This window comes from Labrus bergylta, chromosome 5 (genome assembly GCF_963930695.1).
Source record: "Labrus bergylta chromosome 5, fLabBer1.1, whole genome shotgun sequence".
Taxonomy (NCBI): Eukaryota; Metazoa; Chordata; class Actinopteri; order Labriformes; family Labridae; genus Labrus; species Labrus bergylta.
Window position 1 is genome coordinate 4,225,465 of NC_089199.1, and position 17,261 is coordinate 4,242,725.

General features: G+C 42.3%; 1 protein-coding gene across 4 annotated transcripts in view; it reads left to right on the forward strand.

Annotated features, from left to right (window-relative positions):
* LOC109994546 (plexin-A1) overlaps positions 1–17,261 on the forward strand; it is a 179,669-nt gene that overhangs the window by 43,300 nt on the left and 119,108 nt on the right. For all 4 annotated transcript variants that reach the window (XM_065954584.1, XM_065954585.1, XM_065954586.1 and 1 more), the window contains exon 3: positions 5,889–6,071. In XM_065954584.1, coding sequence (XP_065810656.1) covers positions 5,889–6,071 — 183 coding nt within the window. The remainder of the gene's footprint in view (positions 1–5,888; positions 6,072–17,261) is intronic.

Consider the following 17,261-nt stretch of genomic DNA (forward strand, 5'->3'; position numbering starts at 1 on the left):
GAGTCAATTTTGATCATTCCTTTAATTGAAACGGGAGATGTTTTTAGACTGCATAATAAATGGATCCAAAAATCATGACCAGATTTTGGTATTGTGTAAAAACATAAAATCACAGTATCCAAATAACATTCTTTTACTTTGAAAATGTTTGTTGAGGAAGTTGAGAGACGGTAGAAGACTTTGTGTGTTACCATCAAGACCATCAGATGCTACGCTGCTCTCCTGCTTTAAAAGCCAGCACACACTCATAAACTCTGCAGCACATCTTGTGTTTATTCATCTTGAAGTAAAACTCCAGCAATGTCTCCATAAGTTCAAGGCCCCTGCTGAGATTTCTGGGTAATTTATGAGCTGCCCTCTCCCAGAATCCCTCACTCTGCTTGTAGCCAGTCACATTCATAAACCAACACCGACACACACATACACACACACAGCAGGTAAAAGGCACCTGCATCTGCCAACGTACTCTTATTACAATGTTTGTGTGTGCATGGTTGTGTGCTGATATGAAAACAAGTTGGATGAGGTAAAGCTTGTGTGGTAGGTTCCAGATAATTTGCCTTTCTTACTGTCCTCTTCTCTTCGCTTCACATGGACGCACAGACAGCACACACATAAACACACACAACCTGAACTCTGTCAGTCTAGTAGCAGGTCATTTTAGTGCATATATTTACAATAACATTGAAACACAACACTTGGTATGTATGATGTGTGTATGTGGTGGTTTCATGAGGACACAGCTTTTCACTTGCTAGAGGAGAGGCATCTTTTCTTCTTTCTTTTTTTACCTTGCACATGCATACACTTACACATGCAACCACACACACTGATGAATTGAAGGCTTGTCACAAAAACATGCTGTCAGCATTAAAAACAGTCACTACTTTCTCTCTGTCCTTTGTTCCTCTCTCTCTTTTCCAGCTCTGTCATACAAAAACACATATATGTTGTGCCGTTTTCTCTGTACAAACAGATTTTAAGTATAGAAACACACGCCTGTTTGCATGCTGCCCAGTTAATGCACATAGATGAATGTTTTTGGGTTCCAATCCATGTTTTCTTTCCAACTTACCAGCCATAATTCACTGCAGTACGTTCAGTCAACAGCACCATGTATGTTCCTATACATAAGCCCATATTGTATTCTGCTGTTTCCACATGTTTCACTGAATGGAGCTTACTATTGACCAATTCCACTTGAGGTCGGCATAATGTGCACCCGCCTGCCTGAACATATTTTCTTGATGTAATAAGTTAAAGAAATAGCAATCATAGGGAAATGATTATCCAACCATTTCCCTTTAGTCGATGCAGGCCAGCCAGCGCACATCTGCAATTAGTCAGTGTTATTGTGGGCTGAGTTGAGTACGCACTCGTGTTTGGTGCCATATGAATGACTATATTTTATTGTAATTCAGTGTGAGAAATGGGTGAAGCAACCCCACCCAGGGGGTAGCAACACAGGTATGGCTGTTTTCTGACAAAACATTCAGTGTGTGTGTGTATGTGTCCGGGTGTTTGTGTGTATGTGTGTTTGTCTTTGTGTGCAATGCCATATAGTCTCAGCAGTATCTTTGTCATATATTTCTCTGTGACCTTGAATATCAGTTGACAGCTCATGTGCTGTATATACACACCACAAGAATAATGCTGCACACTGAGCCTGTTTATTAACCCTTTCAGTCTGGGTGTATGACAGCAATTATGATCTGTGTAATACTTAATAGATTGTCAAAAATATGAAACTACAGCTCTTTTGAAATCAACTACTAGCTAGGTTTAAAAGGAAAAAGAAACAAGAAACCGCAACTTTTAACTGGTGACATCTTCTCAGATCACTTTAGAACGAGGCCTTGGCAGGGTGTGTCCTTACATTTTTATTTGGGGTGGCCCAATGGGGCTCTGACTTGGGTCTTTTTAAGTTAGTTTGTACAGACACACTGATGCATAGCATTTATTTACACTTTCTGCCTCCACCTATCATATATACTTTAACTACTAACATTAAACTATAGGATAGATGGTAATTGTTTTTAACACAACGGTGGGGCAACATGTAAATTCTGTAACACAGCTGAAATAGTGGATTTCAGACTCCTGCCTCTGACAATGCAAATAGCCTATCATACTTTAGGATTTTGGGGTAACATCTGGGGGTGGGTGGGTGGGGGGGATCTCTTGGCCAACCCCTTGAATCGGCCCCTGGGACTAGTTGGTACAAAGAGATGGCATCATGACTGGAAGTCTAGTATAGATATCTGTTTTCACAGATAAATAAAAAGCTAAGTCCTTGTCAGACGATAGCTGCTGGGTTCTGAGATTGCATTTCAGCCAATGTGGTTCACCTCTTTGGCTCTCCTCAAGGACAGTTTTCCTTCATACAAGAACAATCTGCTCAAACACAATCGTTCAGACATCAGAATAGCTCCAACACCAAAAATATCGTTTGCCAACAGATTCTGCACATGACTATTTCTTCTTAAAGAGAATACTCCTATGGTTTTTGTTTCACTCAAATTACACTTCCTGTTTTTATTGAAAAGAAAAATAATTAAGAAATCAAAACAAGAAACCTCTTTTCTTTTAAATGTCTTAGACCCTGTTACCAAAGTCACTGGAAGGTTGTCCTCTTAACTCTTTCCCCCCGTAGAGTTGTGTGTCTTTGAAACCCCTTCAGGACATTTTAGGCAGTCTCCAGCCGGTAACCCTGCAGAGACCACAGGGGGAAATATTCTTTCCATACTGAATATCAGCCCCAGCTCACGTGGGAATCTTTTTAGTGCCTCAAATTGCAGAGCCCACATCAGAATGTAGCCTCCATTAAAATGTTTTCCAACCTCATGGGAAACGCCTGTTATTCCATGCTGATCCATGCTGTTTAAACCCTCCAGACCTGCAGGAATGCAATAGCACCTTTACCCTCCAGTGCCCCACTGGGACCTATACAGGCTGCTGTGTGTGATTGTGTGTGCATTGTGTGTGTGTACTACTCTATGTTAACCCTTACAGACTCTAGGGGATACTGTATACACTATTTTCGACTGTTAGTCTCGTCCATAGAAGATGGATTAACCCTTTTAACTTGTTTCCCTGAGGCCCTGACGTCATGGGATTGCTTGTGTGTGCGTTAGACGCTGCCCGTTAATCCATATTGATAGATTTTATCCCAGGACTATATGGTTTCAAATAGTTGACCCTAGATGTGTGCCATATGAAGAACATGGACGCATATGTTTTGTTGCTTGTAACCAAAACTGTGGACACAGACAATAAACTAGCTAGGTTGGCTGAATGTGTGTATTTGTGTGCGTATGTTGTGCATAGAGTTTACAAGATTTCACGTGTGTTTGTCAGTGTGTGTTGTCTGTCAGTCGCCTTTGTTCAAGAAAAGGAATGGCCCCCTAGCTATTACTGGTCACAAAAGAAAGTTGTTTCAGGTAATGGCTGTGTGTGTCTCCGTTACTTTTACGTACACGCAGACACACTAACAAAAAAACAAACACACACATAGAAGCTTTAATTGAAGTGTCTTCTTTTTTCTTTGCTTTCACCATGTGGCGTCACAGTCCTGAGGAACAAATAGAGAGCAAGACAGAGCAAGCGCTTTGTTGACTTCAGTTGATAGCCCTACCCCACCCTACACACACCCAACTAACAGCAACCTCCAGGGATGAAAATGAAGCAAACGCATGAATTGTTAAAAAAATGCAGTTCCTCAGGTGTTCACTTAAAGGCTGGCTGCAAAGAGTCTCAAACGCACCCAATTCAGAAATAAACATTTTTACAACCTTGTTAAAAAAACTCATTTGGTCTGAATAGCTCATACCTTTACCAGCAAAAACTGTACAGGGCATGCATTTTGATATATTGAGTTTGATTTAAAGAAATTAAATGAAATTATGCTTAATTAGGGGCGTGGCTGATCTGACTAACGGACGGATGTGTTATAACTGTTAGCTGGGGGGTTTAAGGCCGCATAAGCTCCAGCTCTTTTTCTATTACTAGGTTGACCAAAAAATGTGTTTGAGTCTGTATTTTCAATACAGCGACGACTATCACTGGGCTTCAAAAGTGCGCCTCAGAAATGAATGGGTGATATCACTGAGACTACGTCCATGTTTCATACAGTCTAGGACATGCACCCATACCTCTGCACGGTGTTTGAGGACATAACACAAGTCCAAAAAGGTGTGTGAGTGGCGGAAAGAGGACAAGCTGTGGAGGGAGACTTTGCAGAGGAGAGATGGGTTAATAGGGAGATGCAGAGCGATTAGGTGAGAAGGGACGGTTGGATGGAGGTAGAAAAGGACAGGGAGGGGATATTGATGTTTGCTCGGTTACTGTAGCCACTTGAAGGAGACGGAGACAGGGAGTAAAAAAGTAGAAGGAAAAAAAACGATTATTGACATGTGCTGAGCTGCAGGCAGTTTAGGCAGATTGGGAGGGAGCGAGCGAGTGAGGGAGGGCGGGCGTGTGTTATCTTTTCTCATGTTTGGATCAATCAGATGATGTAGTGATAAGACAGTGGATTACACCACCATTTATACACTCTCCAAGTGTATGTGTGTACTAACTCACAATACACATTGTCTGCCACTGGTTGACACACTGATGCCCATTTAGTTACACACTTAAGCAGTCAGTCAACAAGCTCAGGTTTAACTTACCTCTGTCTACAAACTACCACTAACACTCTTATGGTCTCTTAAGAAAATCAGCCTTGTAGATGTTATTTAATTTTTATATTTTATAAAGGTACAGTAACCAAGACATACAGTAACAACAACATTACCTGTTAATTGGTAGATTTGTTTTTGTTGGAGTAATAGTTAAAAGTTTACAGTACCATGAAGGAAAAAAAAAAATCCAATGCAGTTTCCTAAAGCTTCAATATCATATTCTCGATATTTTGCAAACGGTAGCTATATTGGTGTTACCTTTCTGTAAGTCATCAATGCAAAAAATTATTTCATTGATTCTTTTATAAGCAACATTTCTGATAAAATCAGACTGTTATTAGATTTACTCTAAAAATGTGATGATAATTTACCAGAACGTTCGATGTCTGTTGAACTTTCATCCAACTCCACAGGCAACTGATTCTACTTATGTGTGTGTGTGTCTGCGTGTGTGTGTGTGTGTGTGTGTGGCCACTGGTTAAGGCATCATATGGGTCAGTGGGTTGCCCTGGGCGATGGGCCTCTTATGATGTAGGAATGCAGCATATATTGTCACATGGTCACCAGCCTCAGCGCCGTGTCAGGGCTATGACTGAACCCTTAACAATCTGCTGAAGGGTTTTTCATGGTGGGATTGAGTTCAGAGAACGAGAAAGAAGGGTGTGTTTATGAATGGCTCATAATTGAATTGGCTGCTTAACTTGTTGTGTAATGAAATTAAAGTGTTGAAATAAGAAGATTCACCTTTAGCCCTGTCTGTACTCTCACTGTGACGAGTTGACTTACAGGGCTCTGCTGCTGTTCTCAGAGGTGTCTTTGGAAATGATGGAGTCAAATGCCTGGTGTCTGGAAGTTGATCCAGCCCAGGCCCTCCCCCAGTGCTCCTTCTCTCCATACTTCAAACTTTTAGAGGGCATCATTTAAACTCTAATAAGTCATGCTGTGGATGAACTGAATCAGGGAAAAAAATCATGAGACATAGTTGCATGAATAGTTAAATTCATACTTTCGTACTTAAAAAGGTCCAGACTATAGTGCCAACATCCTAATACCAAATAAACATACCGTACTGATTCAAAGTGATGTAAAGGTACAAAATGTTCATAGTCAGATGACATCCACCAATCAGAACCATGTTTTTGAACAATAAGCCAATTCTTTTATACTGTACCTCTTGCCTGATTGTTGTCTTTTTCCTTTCTACAGCCACTCCAAATCGACGATAACTTCTGCGGCCAGGACTTTAACCAGCCTCTGGGAGGAACCAGCACCATCGAGGGCATCCCGCTCTTCATCGACAAAGATGATGGCATGACCTCGGTGGCAGCATACGACTACCGCGGCAACACTGTTGCTTTTGTTGGCACAAGGAACGGAAAACTGAAGAAGGTAGGAATTTTTTTTTATAATTGTGGGTTAAAGCAGAGTTGTTATGTGATTGTCAGTTTTAGGAGATGTACAGAAAGGAAACAACTTATTAAGTGTAATTCATTGCTGGTCTGAATGTCGAGCATCTTTCAGAGAGTGGTGGTCATCATCCACTTGAACGCTAGCTTGAAGCTTTATCTTTGTGCTGTGAACAAAGCATTTACAGGAACTTTTTTTACAATAAGATTTAATGCACACAGCTCCATTTTTCTCACTAGTGAGCATTTTTAAGAACCTCTTAGAAACCCGTTTGCTTAACGAGCAATTTAAAGCAAGTTTGAGGCTGCTCTGCCGTCGACTGTCATGGCAGTCAAGTCACGTCAGTCATAAAACATTACTGCTGTGTCTGAATGCCACGTAGAGCCTCGCCTCTAATTTTAAGAGCTTGCTTTCAATCAATCAATCAGCTCTGACTCGGGAATGCATCTTCTCCAGTCAACTGTGCAGTGAGGAGACATTCAGGTGGGCAGATAGAGGACAGAGTGGTTTGACAGGACAGTTAGCTGATGCGTTCAAGGGTTTTTTAGTTTTGTCTTCTCTTAGAGTCAGACTTTGAAGAGCAATAAATTCATGTTTTAACTTTAGGTTTTTGTTGATTTTAATGGTAAATTGTACATAACTGCTTTTGGATCGTATATTATCATTTCTGTAATACTGGTATGTTTGTGTGAAGACTAGGTATTTGTTACTATGCAGCAAGTCTGTGTGTGATTTGAGTGTGTGTGTATCCAGTCTGTGGAGGACAGAGCTCTCGGGGTAAATGGTAGCTCATTAGAATTCACCCGCTTTCCCTCCGCACTGCTCAAGACCTGTCATCCATTCAATATTATGAATGTATAATCAGCCTGTGTGTTTGTGCACTCTGAGTGCGTGTTTGTGTATGCACACGGTGTTTTTGTGTGTTTGTCACTCACAATGAACATAAGTGTGTGTGTGTGTGTGTGTGTGTGTGTGTGTGTGTGTGTGTGTGTGTGTGTGTGTGTGTGTGTGTGTGTGTGTGTGTGTGTGTGTGTGTGTGTGTGTGTGTGTGTGTGTGTGTGTGTGTGTGTGTGTGTGTGTGTGTGTGTGTGTGTGTGTGTGTGTGTGTGTGTGTGTGTGTGTGTGTGTGTGTGTGTGTGTGTGTGTGTGTGTGTGTAGGAGTGAGAGACAACAAACAATGCAATGTTGACTAAGATTCAGGGCTGTGCATTTGTCAAAGTGACATCCATTCACTTAGCCTGGCAGTAGTCCCCTTATTTATTTAGCTGTCGTCACATGTCCTCTGTGCGGTTGAGGGATCTGTGCTCGGCCTGTGTCACCTGGGAAAGCCATGCTGCAGCAGGTTGTTGAGGTGTGTCTTTTGAATGCGTAAATGTTTGTGTGTGTTCATGTTAAACGACTGAGCCAAAGAGCCTGCACAATTCTTCTGGCTGCCTTCTGTTTCAGACTGCATAAAAATCCCCCAAAAATATTTTGTTCTTGGAAAATATTCAATTAACAAAGAAAAGAACAATATCTAAAAGCTGACATTATGGCACTCGCAGATTCACAGAGAGACTTGCAGCAGTGCCAATTTAAATCCTGCTTTGAAGGAAACCAAGTGGAACATTTGACAGAAAAGAAGTAATAAAGTGATAGATAAAAAAAAAAATTGAAAAAAGGAACAGAATCAGTACTGTCTGTTGCTCTCTGATTTGGCACACGCTCAACCTCTTCCTCTACGAGTTATTGAGGGTCAGTGTTTCTTATGTGTGTTCTTATTATCTTATAGACGTAACAGAATGTTTAAACCACAGTCTACCAGGGTGTGTTTTCACATTTTGACAGTTGTGTGGGAGAGCTTTTTGCAGACCATGATGCCATTATCGTGGAGCGTTGTCCTATTCTTATACTGTCCCTCTTGACTTTCCCTCACAAGTGTTGAATGCTGTTTATGTAGCCACGCCTGAGGATGTGGAAGGGAGAGAGTTATAGAAACTGGAAGGACATTTGCAGGATGGAAGATTAGATGGAAGCAGCTCTCCTTTCTGTTTGGGATAGAGAGATGGGAAGGATTTTACAAAGCCAAACAAAGTGGCTTTATTTATAAATAATGAATATCAATGGATGATTTCCTCATTAGGATCGTGGAATGTGTTCACTTTGAGATAGTTAGTAGTAATATTTTACCTGAAGCATCTCTTCATTCGTCACCGTGCTGAACTAAAAGCACTTAAAAATCCTGTGTTAGCTACACTCAGTCTATTTTTAACCAACTCTATTGCTCAAGGTTGTCCAGAGCAACAAGATGATGGCACAAACAACATATTTAATGCACTAATGAAGTCCCTCTGTGCTTTGTTGGAAACACACAAACACACACCTATATACACCAAGGATGCTATTACTAATGAATCCTGGTTTGTTGGGACAAAGATAGGGGGGAGAGAGAGAGAGGAAAAGGAAGGGAGATAGATTATGAATAAGCAGATGGAGAGGAAAAGCGCTAGAAGAGCAGGAAGTAATGAGCAGAGGTGATGTCCACCGGTGTGATTAACCAATTCCAGCGGTCATCTGGATACCGCTGTGGTCAAGGACACAGCAGCGGCCGTCTGACCGCCCTGTACTTAATGTTTAGGATTAAAGACCTCCATTCACTTTGACTGTTTCATTACATCTGTCTGCTCTGTCAACGGTCACTGGGTGTCTCTCTTCTTCTGTGCCTGCCCTGTTTTGTCTTTTACCGGCCTTTTTAAACGAGCGCTGTTCGTGCAGAAAGAAGCAGCAGATGGACGTCCAAATGAAACTCTGATTCAGTGATTCAGGCGATTCTCTTGGCCACTTCTGCATTTTAAGGCGCTGTTGAGCATTGACAATAAAAGGGCATCCACCATGACCCTCACACACTCGCAAGCACATACACAAACTCGATAGGTGGCCTGAGGACAAAAGGGAGGATCCTGGTCGATAATCCAATATCTATTAAAAGTGCTTGTTTTTTCATACTACACATAGACACCTAAGGATTCCTCAGCTGCGCCCTCCACCGGGAGCAGATTCAAGCCATCTGCTGTATGTTTGTGGCCAGGTGGTTGGAGCCCCCGGTGCCTGGTGTTTGCCCACTGTGGCCGTGCCAGGCTCAGGTGGGCGCGGTAGGGAGTTGCCGCTTAATGCCTATTCATCTGAATGAGGCTTCAATGAAGCAGAGCGGGGCTTTTAACATGGGCAGGAGGAGAGAGTAACACTGGGGAGGCGAGTGGAACAGAAAAAAATGTTAGAAAAGCCAAACCATTGTTCTTGATTTTTAATTTAAAAAGTTTATCAACATGGAAAAGAACGTTCTGAAAAATGTGAATCTTAAAGCTGAGAGCAGCAGAGTGCCAGTTCGTTAGTGGGAGAGTGTCACAAAAGAGAACATAATTCACCTCTGCATTAGCTTAAGTGTTTCCTAAAACTGATTGGTATCTGTTCCAGTGAGGTGTCCTTGAGCTAGAGCCCTGGCTTCTATCAGTTTCCTCATCCTTAATGGTGAGAGGATGACAGCTTGGGCAGAGCAGCAACAATCTAAACATCAAATGCTAGATTAGATTAGATTTGATACAGGCCTCAACACAGAGCTCTTTCCATCAAACTGGAAAGAGCTGATTGTTGATACTGTAATTTTTTTTTTTTTTAACACAACCTTTATTTATAGGCTGTGGACAAAATACAATTAAGTTAGACAATACAATACCACAATAGAACAATAGGAATTACACACTGACATTTAAGCTTCACCAAATGTGATACAAGGCAGTGTAAGGTAAAAGCAGTCATGCTACTTGTGGTAAAATGTCCGTTTATAAACATTTACAAACATCATTAAAAAATGCAGATGTTATCTCTTTGCACCTTCTGCATTTTATTGTATCTCACATCTCACCATTCCAGGGTCAAAATCAAGCGACAGTTTGTTGTTTGTGTGTTTATGTTGCCGTGTAACGTCATTGATGTATTCCACTGGGACTGCCGGTGTCACCATCAAGAGACCATGTCACAGCCTAATTGACTGATGATTGTTATTCTAGTGGTGCATAATGCTGCCCTGTCAAAGTCCCCAGTGTTTGTGTTTGTGTGCTGGCACACATGCCTGTGGTTTACATTTAAATGTCTGTGTCCACCTCCCAAGCTTTCACAGAGCAGACCTCCACCCAGAGAGCAACAAATAAATACACGGTGGGAACACACAGCTTACAGTTGACCAGTTAGTGTAGTCACAGAGAATTGATGATGGACGAGAAGGCTTTTTCTCACAATCTGTTCGTATCTTTCTGCCTGATAAGATTTTAAACCGAAACCCCTTATCAGAAAATTTAACGTAGTGACTTTCTTTCTGTGCATGCCTGTATGTGTGTGCGTGGATTTTTTATGTCGTCATTTGGCCTGGCCACGAGTTGTTTAGCCCTGGCAGCAGCACAGAGGCTGCCTTTGTGCAGGCGTTTGGTCGCCCTCGGTCATTAGTTCACAACACTGCGTTGGGTCACACACACACACACACACACACACACACACACACACGAACAAACACACTCACACACTAACCCCAAGAGCGGAGCGGATGAGAGAGAGAGACAGGGGGGGCGATGGAGATGTAGTGAATAATGAAAAGGATCAGATCAGTTATGGGAATTGAAGTTCAGACAAAATAGATGATTTACACTTTACGTCGAACGCTCCGTTTTTCCACTTAATTTAGCTCTGTTCCCTAAGCGCCATCAGTCATCTAATCTTATCAGGATGTTCCCAAATTAACAGAAAAATGTGCCATTTTCTCCTCACAGTCCAGCTTTTAAACAGCCTTTTCCAATTACACACAGCTCAGTTAAGCCATAATGTGGCTGTGACAAGCCAAGCATATACAGCACATCTTTCTCTCCACACAAGAACCCTGTTTTAGCATTCAACCTACCATGAAATCAACTCAATGAAAGGAACTAGCTGGCCAACTAGCTTCCTATACTGAAGATGTATGCTTTCTTGGCTGTGTTATCCTATCTGTATCGTCTGCTGCCTCACATCAGGTGGACCGTGTGCTCTGTCTGGAAACACTGCATATTTCTCAGGTCTTTCAGAAATGAGTGTGTCTGTATGCGTGTGCATGCACGCGTCCTCCTGAAGTATGTGGTGGATATCAGTTATCCTTCTCCCATCTGTTGGCATGTTCTCTTTTGTGGCTACACTTGACCTGACAAAGCACACAGCATCTCCCTGTGGATGCACACTCACACAGATGCAGATATTTTTACACACCCTCAAGACTCAGAGGGTGCAGAATTTCGCACAGTGAATATAAGATGCATGTGTGACTTCAGGCCCTGGGTGCTGCCACCTCTGCGTGTTATGGGGGTGAGACAGTCATTTACATTGTTGGATATTATAAGCTCATACTGTGCATTTAAAAGAATCCATATAACTCTAATTCTAACTAGAATAGCTACTTTAAAAATCACAGCTATGAATTAGTAACATGAACCCTTCCATACCGTCCTCTTCATGTTAGCTCCCTAAGTCTTTCCCCTCTCTCTTCTCCCTCGTTTCATCTGCTGCTCACATATTCTCTTTCCACTCTGTCTTTCTGTCTCAGTCTGTGATCAAAGATTCTTCTCCCTGATAATAGTGGAGTGTTGTGTGTGTGTGTAGGTGTGTGTGTGATGAGATGCTATTTTTTCTCTAATCATTTTCTCTCATTAAAGGGAAGGACTTAACTCACACACATTCAGAGTATAGATCCCTGAATGTGCATATGTCAGAAGTTTGCTTGTAAAAGTACAGTATGTGGAGAACACACACACACACACACACACACACTCTCATTAAACAAGGATCTCTAACTTCTCTCCTACAAATGTCTGATCTGCCATAATTATTCTATACTTCCTACCAAGCACCAAGGGCCACCGATCACTACAACTTGATACTGATATATCTAGCAAACATGAAGTGAATGAAGTGGCAGTGATTTCAGTTCAGTAAAATGTTCACAGGTAATCGCTTCTCAACTGTTTGCTCCTGTGTTGGCAGGCATCATTGAGGAGAGCAGTTCAGTCCTTGATAATCTCGATGCTAATGCACTTTAGCCTAACCAAACAGCGTGTGACTGCGCCGCATGGTACTCATTCACTACCTCTGCGCTGCACACCCTAATTCACTGCTACCGGGGGTTAATGAGGCAAAGTGAGGAGTAGATGAGAGAGAAAGAAAGCCGGGGAGAAAGAGGAGGCACACGGAAAAGAAAGAGCGAGGCAGATGAATAATAAATGTACCATGCTAGAATCCATTTTTAAGGGAAGATTAGAAGAGCCTGGATGCAAGCTGGGCTACTCACATGATCCAAGTGAAGACTAGGGCAGCCCGTTTCTAGGTCATCTCCATTAGACATCTCGGGATAGAACATCAAAGGATCCCTGCTTTTCATATCATATATATGTGCAAAGTTACATGCCTTTTGCTGTTTTAGTATTTCATCACTTTTATTTCTATTTTTATATTTGACCATGGGAAATGTAACTCTAGGTTCGTGATCTTGGTGTATTCATGGCAGATATTTTTGTATGTTGTAAAGTTTCGATGTCATAGTATTGTAGTGAAGAGATATTCTGATATATTTCCTTCCAAAAACCAATACTGAACCTAGATTTTAGCATTAGCTGACACAAGCATCCCTGAAGGGTTGTCATATGACTACATTTTTTTTAACTGTAATTCTAGTACAAAACAAAAACACCATTTCGCAGAGGGTGCTTTTGTTGATATGTTGTCATCAAATTTTTACTAGCATTGAATCAGAGTGTAAAATTGTGCTGATACTTAATTGACACGGAGCTATATTTGTGCCTGTAGAGAGGAAAGTTGTAGGTAGGGAAGGGGATTGAGTGTACTGGCAAAGCTCTGCCCGTGCCAACTGATACTGCCAACACCACACCTGGTGTATGGCGCAGTGCCAAGCCTCCATGTGCAGAGTACTTCTGGCAAAACGCACAACCACGACTACACACATGCAGGCTGACACCAGAAGGGGTTGCCATATCTCCAGCTAACAAGCCAAAATGAGTACATTCATGCAGGTATATACAAACCTGGACACACACTGGGGCTTGTTGGATGGTGGCACAGTGTCCAGAGGGTTAGGCATGAGTGGCACAGCGGGCGTACATCACTGTTGGCTCACAGTGGCTGCATCTCACAAATAAGAACACACACACACACACTTAAACACGACGTCTCACATTCATATTTAATTGGAATTAAGCCCAGAAACTCACAGAATATGCCTTGGCCCAGAGGCGGCTGTCAGTGGATGACTGTGCAACTCTGTTCAAACCCTTCACAATAAAACAATTCTTTAGGGATAAGTAGCAGGAACGATCAACCGTTTACAGAGAGAATGACTGAAACACGCCGCATGTCTGAGCTTCCTATATCTCTGTGAATCACAGGATGTGAGGGGCTTCCTCATCTCCATTACATCAAATGATGGGTGTAAATATGAAATTAGTTAATCTTCTGTGAAGAATGCAGACAGAGCTTGATGTGCACACATAAACATTCTCCTATGGGAAGAGACTGCAGCAGGCTTATCAGATTACCCGTTGCCAAGCTAATAGATTCTTAATAGATTGTTTTTGATTAGTTCCTCAGATTCAGTTGCAGTAAGATGATGAACAATTTTTTATAAGAAAACAAATTTGCATTTTTGTTTACCCCGACTTGCATACATTTACAAGCAGTGTTTATTTGTTAACAGAAAATGTGATTACTCAAAACTATTTGTGTGTGTGTTTTGTAACAAGTGTGCTGTCACATGGATGTCTTATGCTTTGGGGGCATTTCAGGGCCATGATGTTAAGTCTCTCTCTCTCTCTTACTCTCGCACACACACACACACACACACACACACACACACACACACACACACACACACACACACACACACACACACAGAAAAAACAAGACCTAATGCAACAGCTCCCTGCGTTCATGTGTCTCACACAGCATGTTGCCGTCTCCCGTTGTCTTACTAATTATCCCCCCCCTCCCCCCTCCCCACCCAGCCAGCGCCTCCTGGAGAGAAAAAGCGCCAGGCTGTAGCCTCATCATGATGTTAGCTTGCTTGATTGTAACTTAACTTGCCCCCAGCCTGCCTGTTTTTAGCCTGTGCGCCTCTTGACCACTGCTAGCCATATTGCACTGACCCTTTGGCTAATCATGTTAGCGTAAGAGTTGGTGATAGCCAAGCGGAAAGCAAATCCTTTAGTGCTGGTCTAAATGCCCTCTGGCTAATCTTTTAGCGTAACATTTGGATAAAGTGTACTTGAGTTTCTTTGGCTCGTTTGTTTTAAGTTCTTGCGTGCAGGTCAGCCAGTCTGCTCTAATTACAGAGCTGAGATTTAATTAAACGCTAATTAAGAGCAGTAACTGTTTTTTCCAGCAGTGGGGTAGGTTCTTTTTTTTCAAGTGTTAGCAGAACTAGCAAAGGAGAAGCTAATGGCTCTATTATTGGTGCAGCTGACCTTGTGGCTTTACCATTTCCATCTGCTGAGCCCTTAAAAATGAAGAATTAGGCATTTAGAGGAGGCTCACTGGGCATTGAATGTAATTCACTTTCAAAAAGGGGGTTATTTCTTTTTCACCGCCTTTCACTTTTAAAATTTCCCTGCGTTGCTCCCTTTCTTTTCCCCATCCTGAGTCTCTTCTGTCTGAGAGATAGAGCGATCTCATCGCCTCCTCTCCATGGTAAAATATTTATCCATCCTTTCCTTTGGTTCAAAAGTTTCAAACTGATGGAGTCTTTAATTAGTCATGTACGCATCTATCTCTCCTCTCCCTGTCTGTCTTCACTTCTTGTCTTTCACGCCCAGCCCTTCTGCTTTTCTCTCTTTGATTTACTCACACCACTGCTCCTCTCTTTCTGCTTCTCTCTTTTCTCCATGGAATTAGTCATTAGCTGACTGACTGAGCTGATTGCATCTATTCCCAAGGCTAGCATTTGTTTGTGCATCTTCTTTCTTTCCCTCTCTCCCCTGGTCCTTACTCCCTCCCTCCCTCCCTCTCTTTATTTTTCTCCTCCTATCTTATTGTCACTTCACCTACCTTCTTTACACCTCCTTCTTTTTACTTAACACCATCTTTTCCATATAATGATCTTGGTCACAAACACTGTGTTGCTAAATTAGAGCACAAAGGTACACTCCTTACAGTCTCCTCCATACCTTCTCCATAACATTAATTGCACGGTGTCATTCTAAATTGGCTAACACCAATTAAGCCCTCACTATTATATTTAATTGGTCGTTTAGCTTGGATACTGTTTGATTGCAGCAGCTCCCTGGGAATCGGTTTAGTTGGCCTCCGACAGCACATGTGGCCATTTCGGAGACTGTTTCCTCCTCCCTGTGGGTTTTTACAATAGTCTGGCCAGCGACTGATGCTGCCAAGAGCCAAGATGCAGGGGTGTATGTGTGTGAGGGGTGTGTGTGTGTGGATGACAGTTGGATGTTGGTTGACAGTGTAACAAATGGCAGGGGGGGAGAGATATTCTACCCATCCCTCTCTCTTAATGCCATCATCATCACACCGGTATCCTTCTCTGCTCCTCTGTCCATGTGTTGCACGTGGATTAAGCTAATTAAAGCACTGCAAACGGCGTCCCCAAGGAGAGGCTGCATGGACACACACACACATTTCAACATGCACACACTCATTAATGCATGCAAGTACACAGGCACACACAATAGGAAAAACAAGCAGGAAACATGAGAACATGCGTATGTACACACAAAGACAGGAACCACCCTCTTGTAGAGTGTGCTGTTATTAAGGACACTATGCATTGCAGTTATGGTCATTATGTAGTCCTGTCAAAGCATCATCTAAATACTTTATGGAACACTTTATTGCACTTTAAACAAGCTTGACATCCTTTTCATGGGACTTTTAGGAATTTCTGTTAAGATTGAATTATTTCAAATGTTTTATCATTTGTGAAGAATTGATCTAAAGACCTTGTAATCCCTCCCCAAATACATAACATCATCTCTCTTTGTTGAACCCTTCTTCAGTGTGTGATTGCCCTGAGCGTCAGCCTGAGGACTCCCTATGCTATGTGTTATCATCCATAAGAGCCTTGTGCTGTCTATTTATGGGTTACTGGCAGGGAACTGGTGGCCCAGAAATAACACCATAGCCTCTCACTTCAACCTCGGTTTATGTGTGTGTGATCTGAAAGTTCCTGGTTGATACTATAGTTTCTGTAGTGTGGCACTTTTAGAGACATGATTGCCAGCTGGTGTGGGCACTTTCATGCCTGTATGCATCATGTGTTGTACCAGTATTCATACTGAATCTGTGTTTGGCTTGGCACTGTAGCATCAATATGAAAAAAGAGGGGGAAAAAAAAGAGATGGTCATAACAGATTAAAGGTATCATCGAGGACGGAAGGAACCCATTCATCTGGTCATAGAAAAAAGAAAGACAGGAAGAGAGGGAATGCTGTTTCACTTGGTAGGAATTCTTCCGGATGTTTCCGCTTTCAGGATATTGGCTCTGTCCCTGGAAAACTGCCTGCTTCGAGGGAAACCTATTGGATTACTGATAACCTTGGAATGGATAGGGCCAGCACAGAGGGTGTTTATGAGGGACGTGGGGGGGGGGTGCATGTGCTTCTCCCTCCGTTTGCTTCAGTCCTCTTGATGCCTTTTCTTTCTCACTCAATTGCTTGTTCCTCTTGAAGTTACATTAATGACAGGTCTCATGCTAAAATTAAAGTCAAACTCTGCTTTCATTGTTCCCTTAAAATTGTAATTGCCGTCTCATGTGGTGAAGAGGTTATATCTTTGGACTGCACCCATGCTTCCCGTGAGAGACCCGTTTTTATTATTGTGCAGAGGATATCAGAGGGGTTTGAGCGCACAACAATAAACACAAGCACACCCGAGCACACACAAGCACACACCCAATAATATGGCTCCAATAACATAGGGGTCTTTACTCCAAGTTGTCTCCAAATCCCCCAGTGGCGGGCCTGCTCCTCGGTTGCCATGGCAACAGTAGTCAGGCTAGCCACGGCTGGCAATAGTGAGGAAGAGGAAGGATGAGAGAGAGACGAAGAGAGAGAGAGAGAGAGGGAGTGTGTCACAGGGAGCATTGATGTTTGT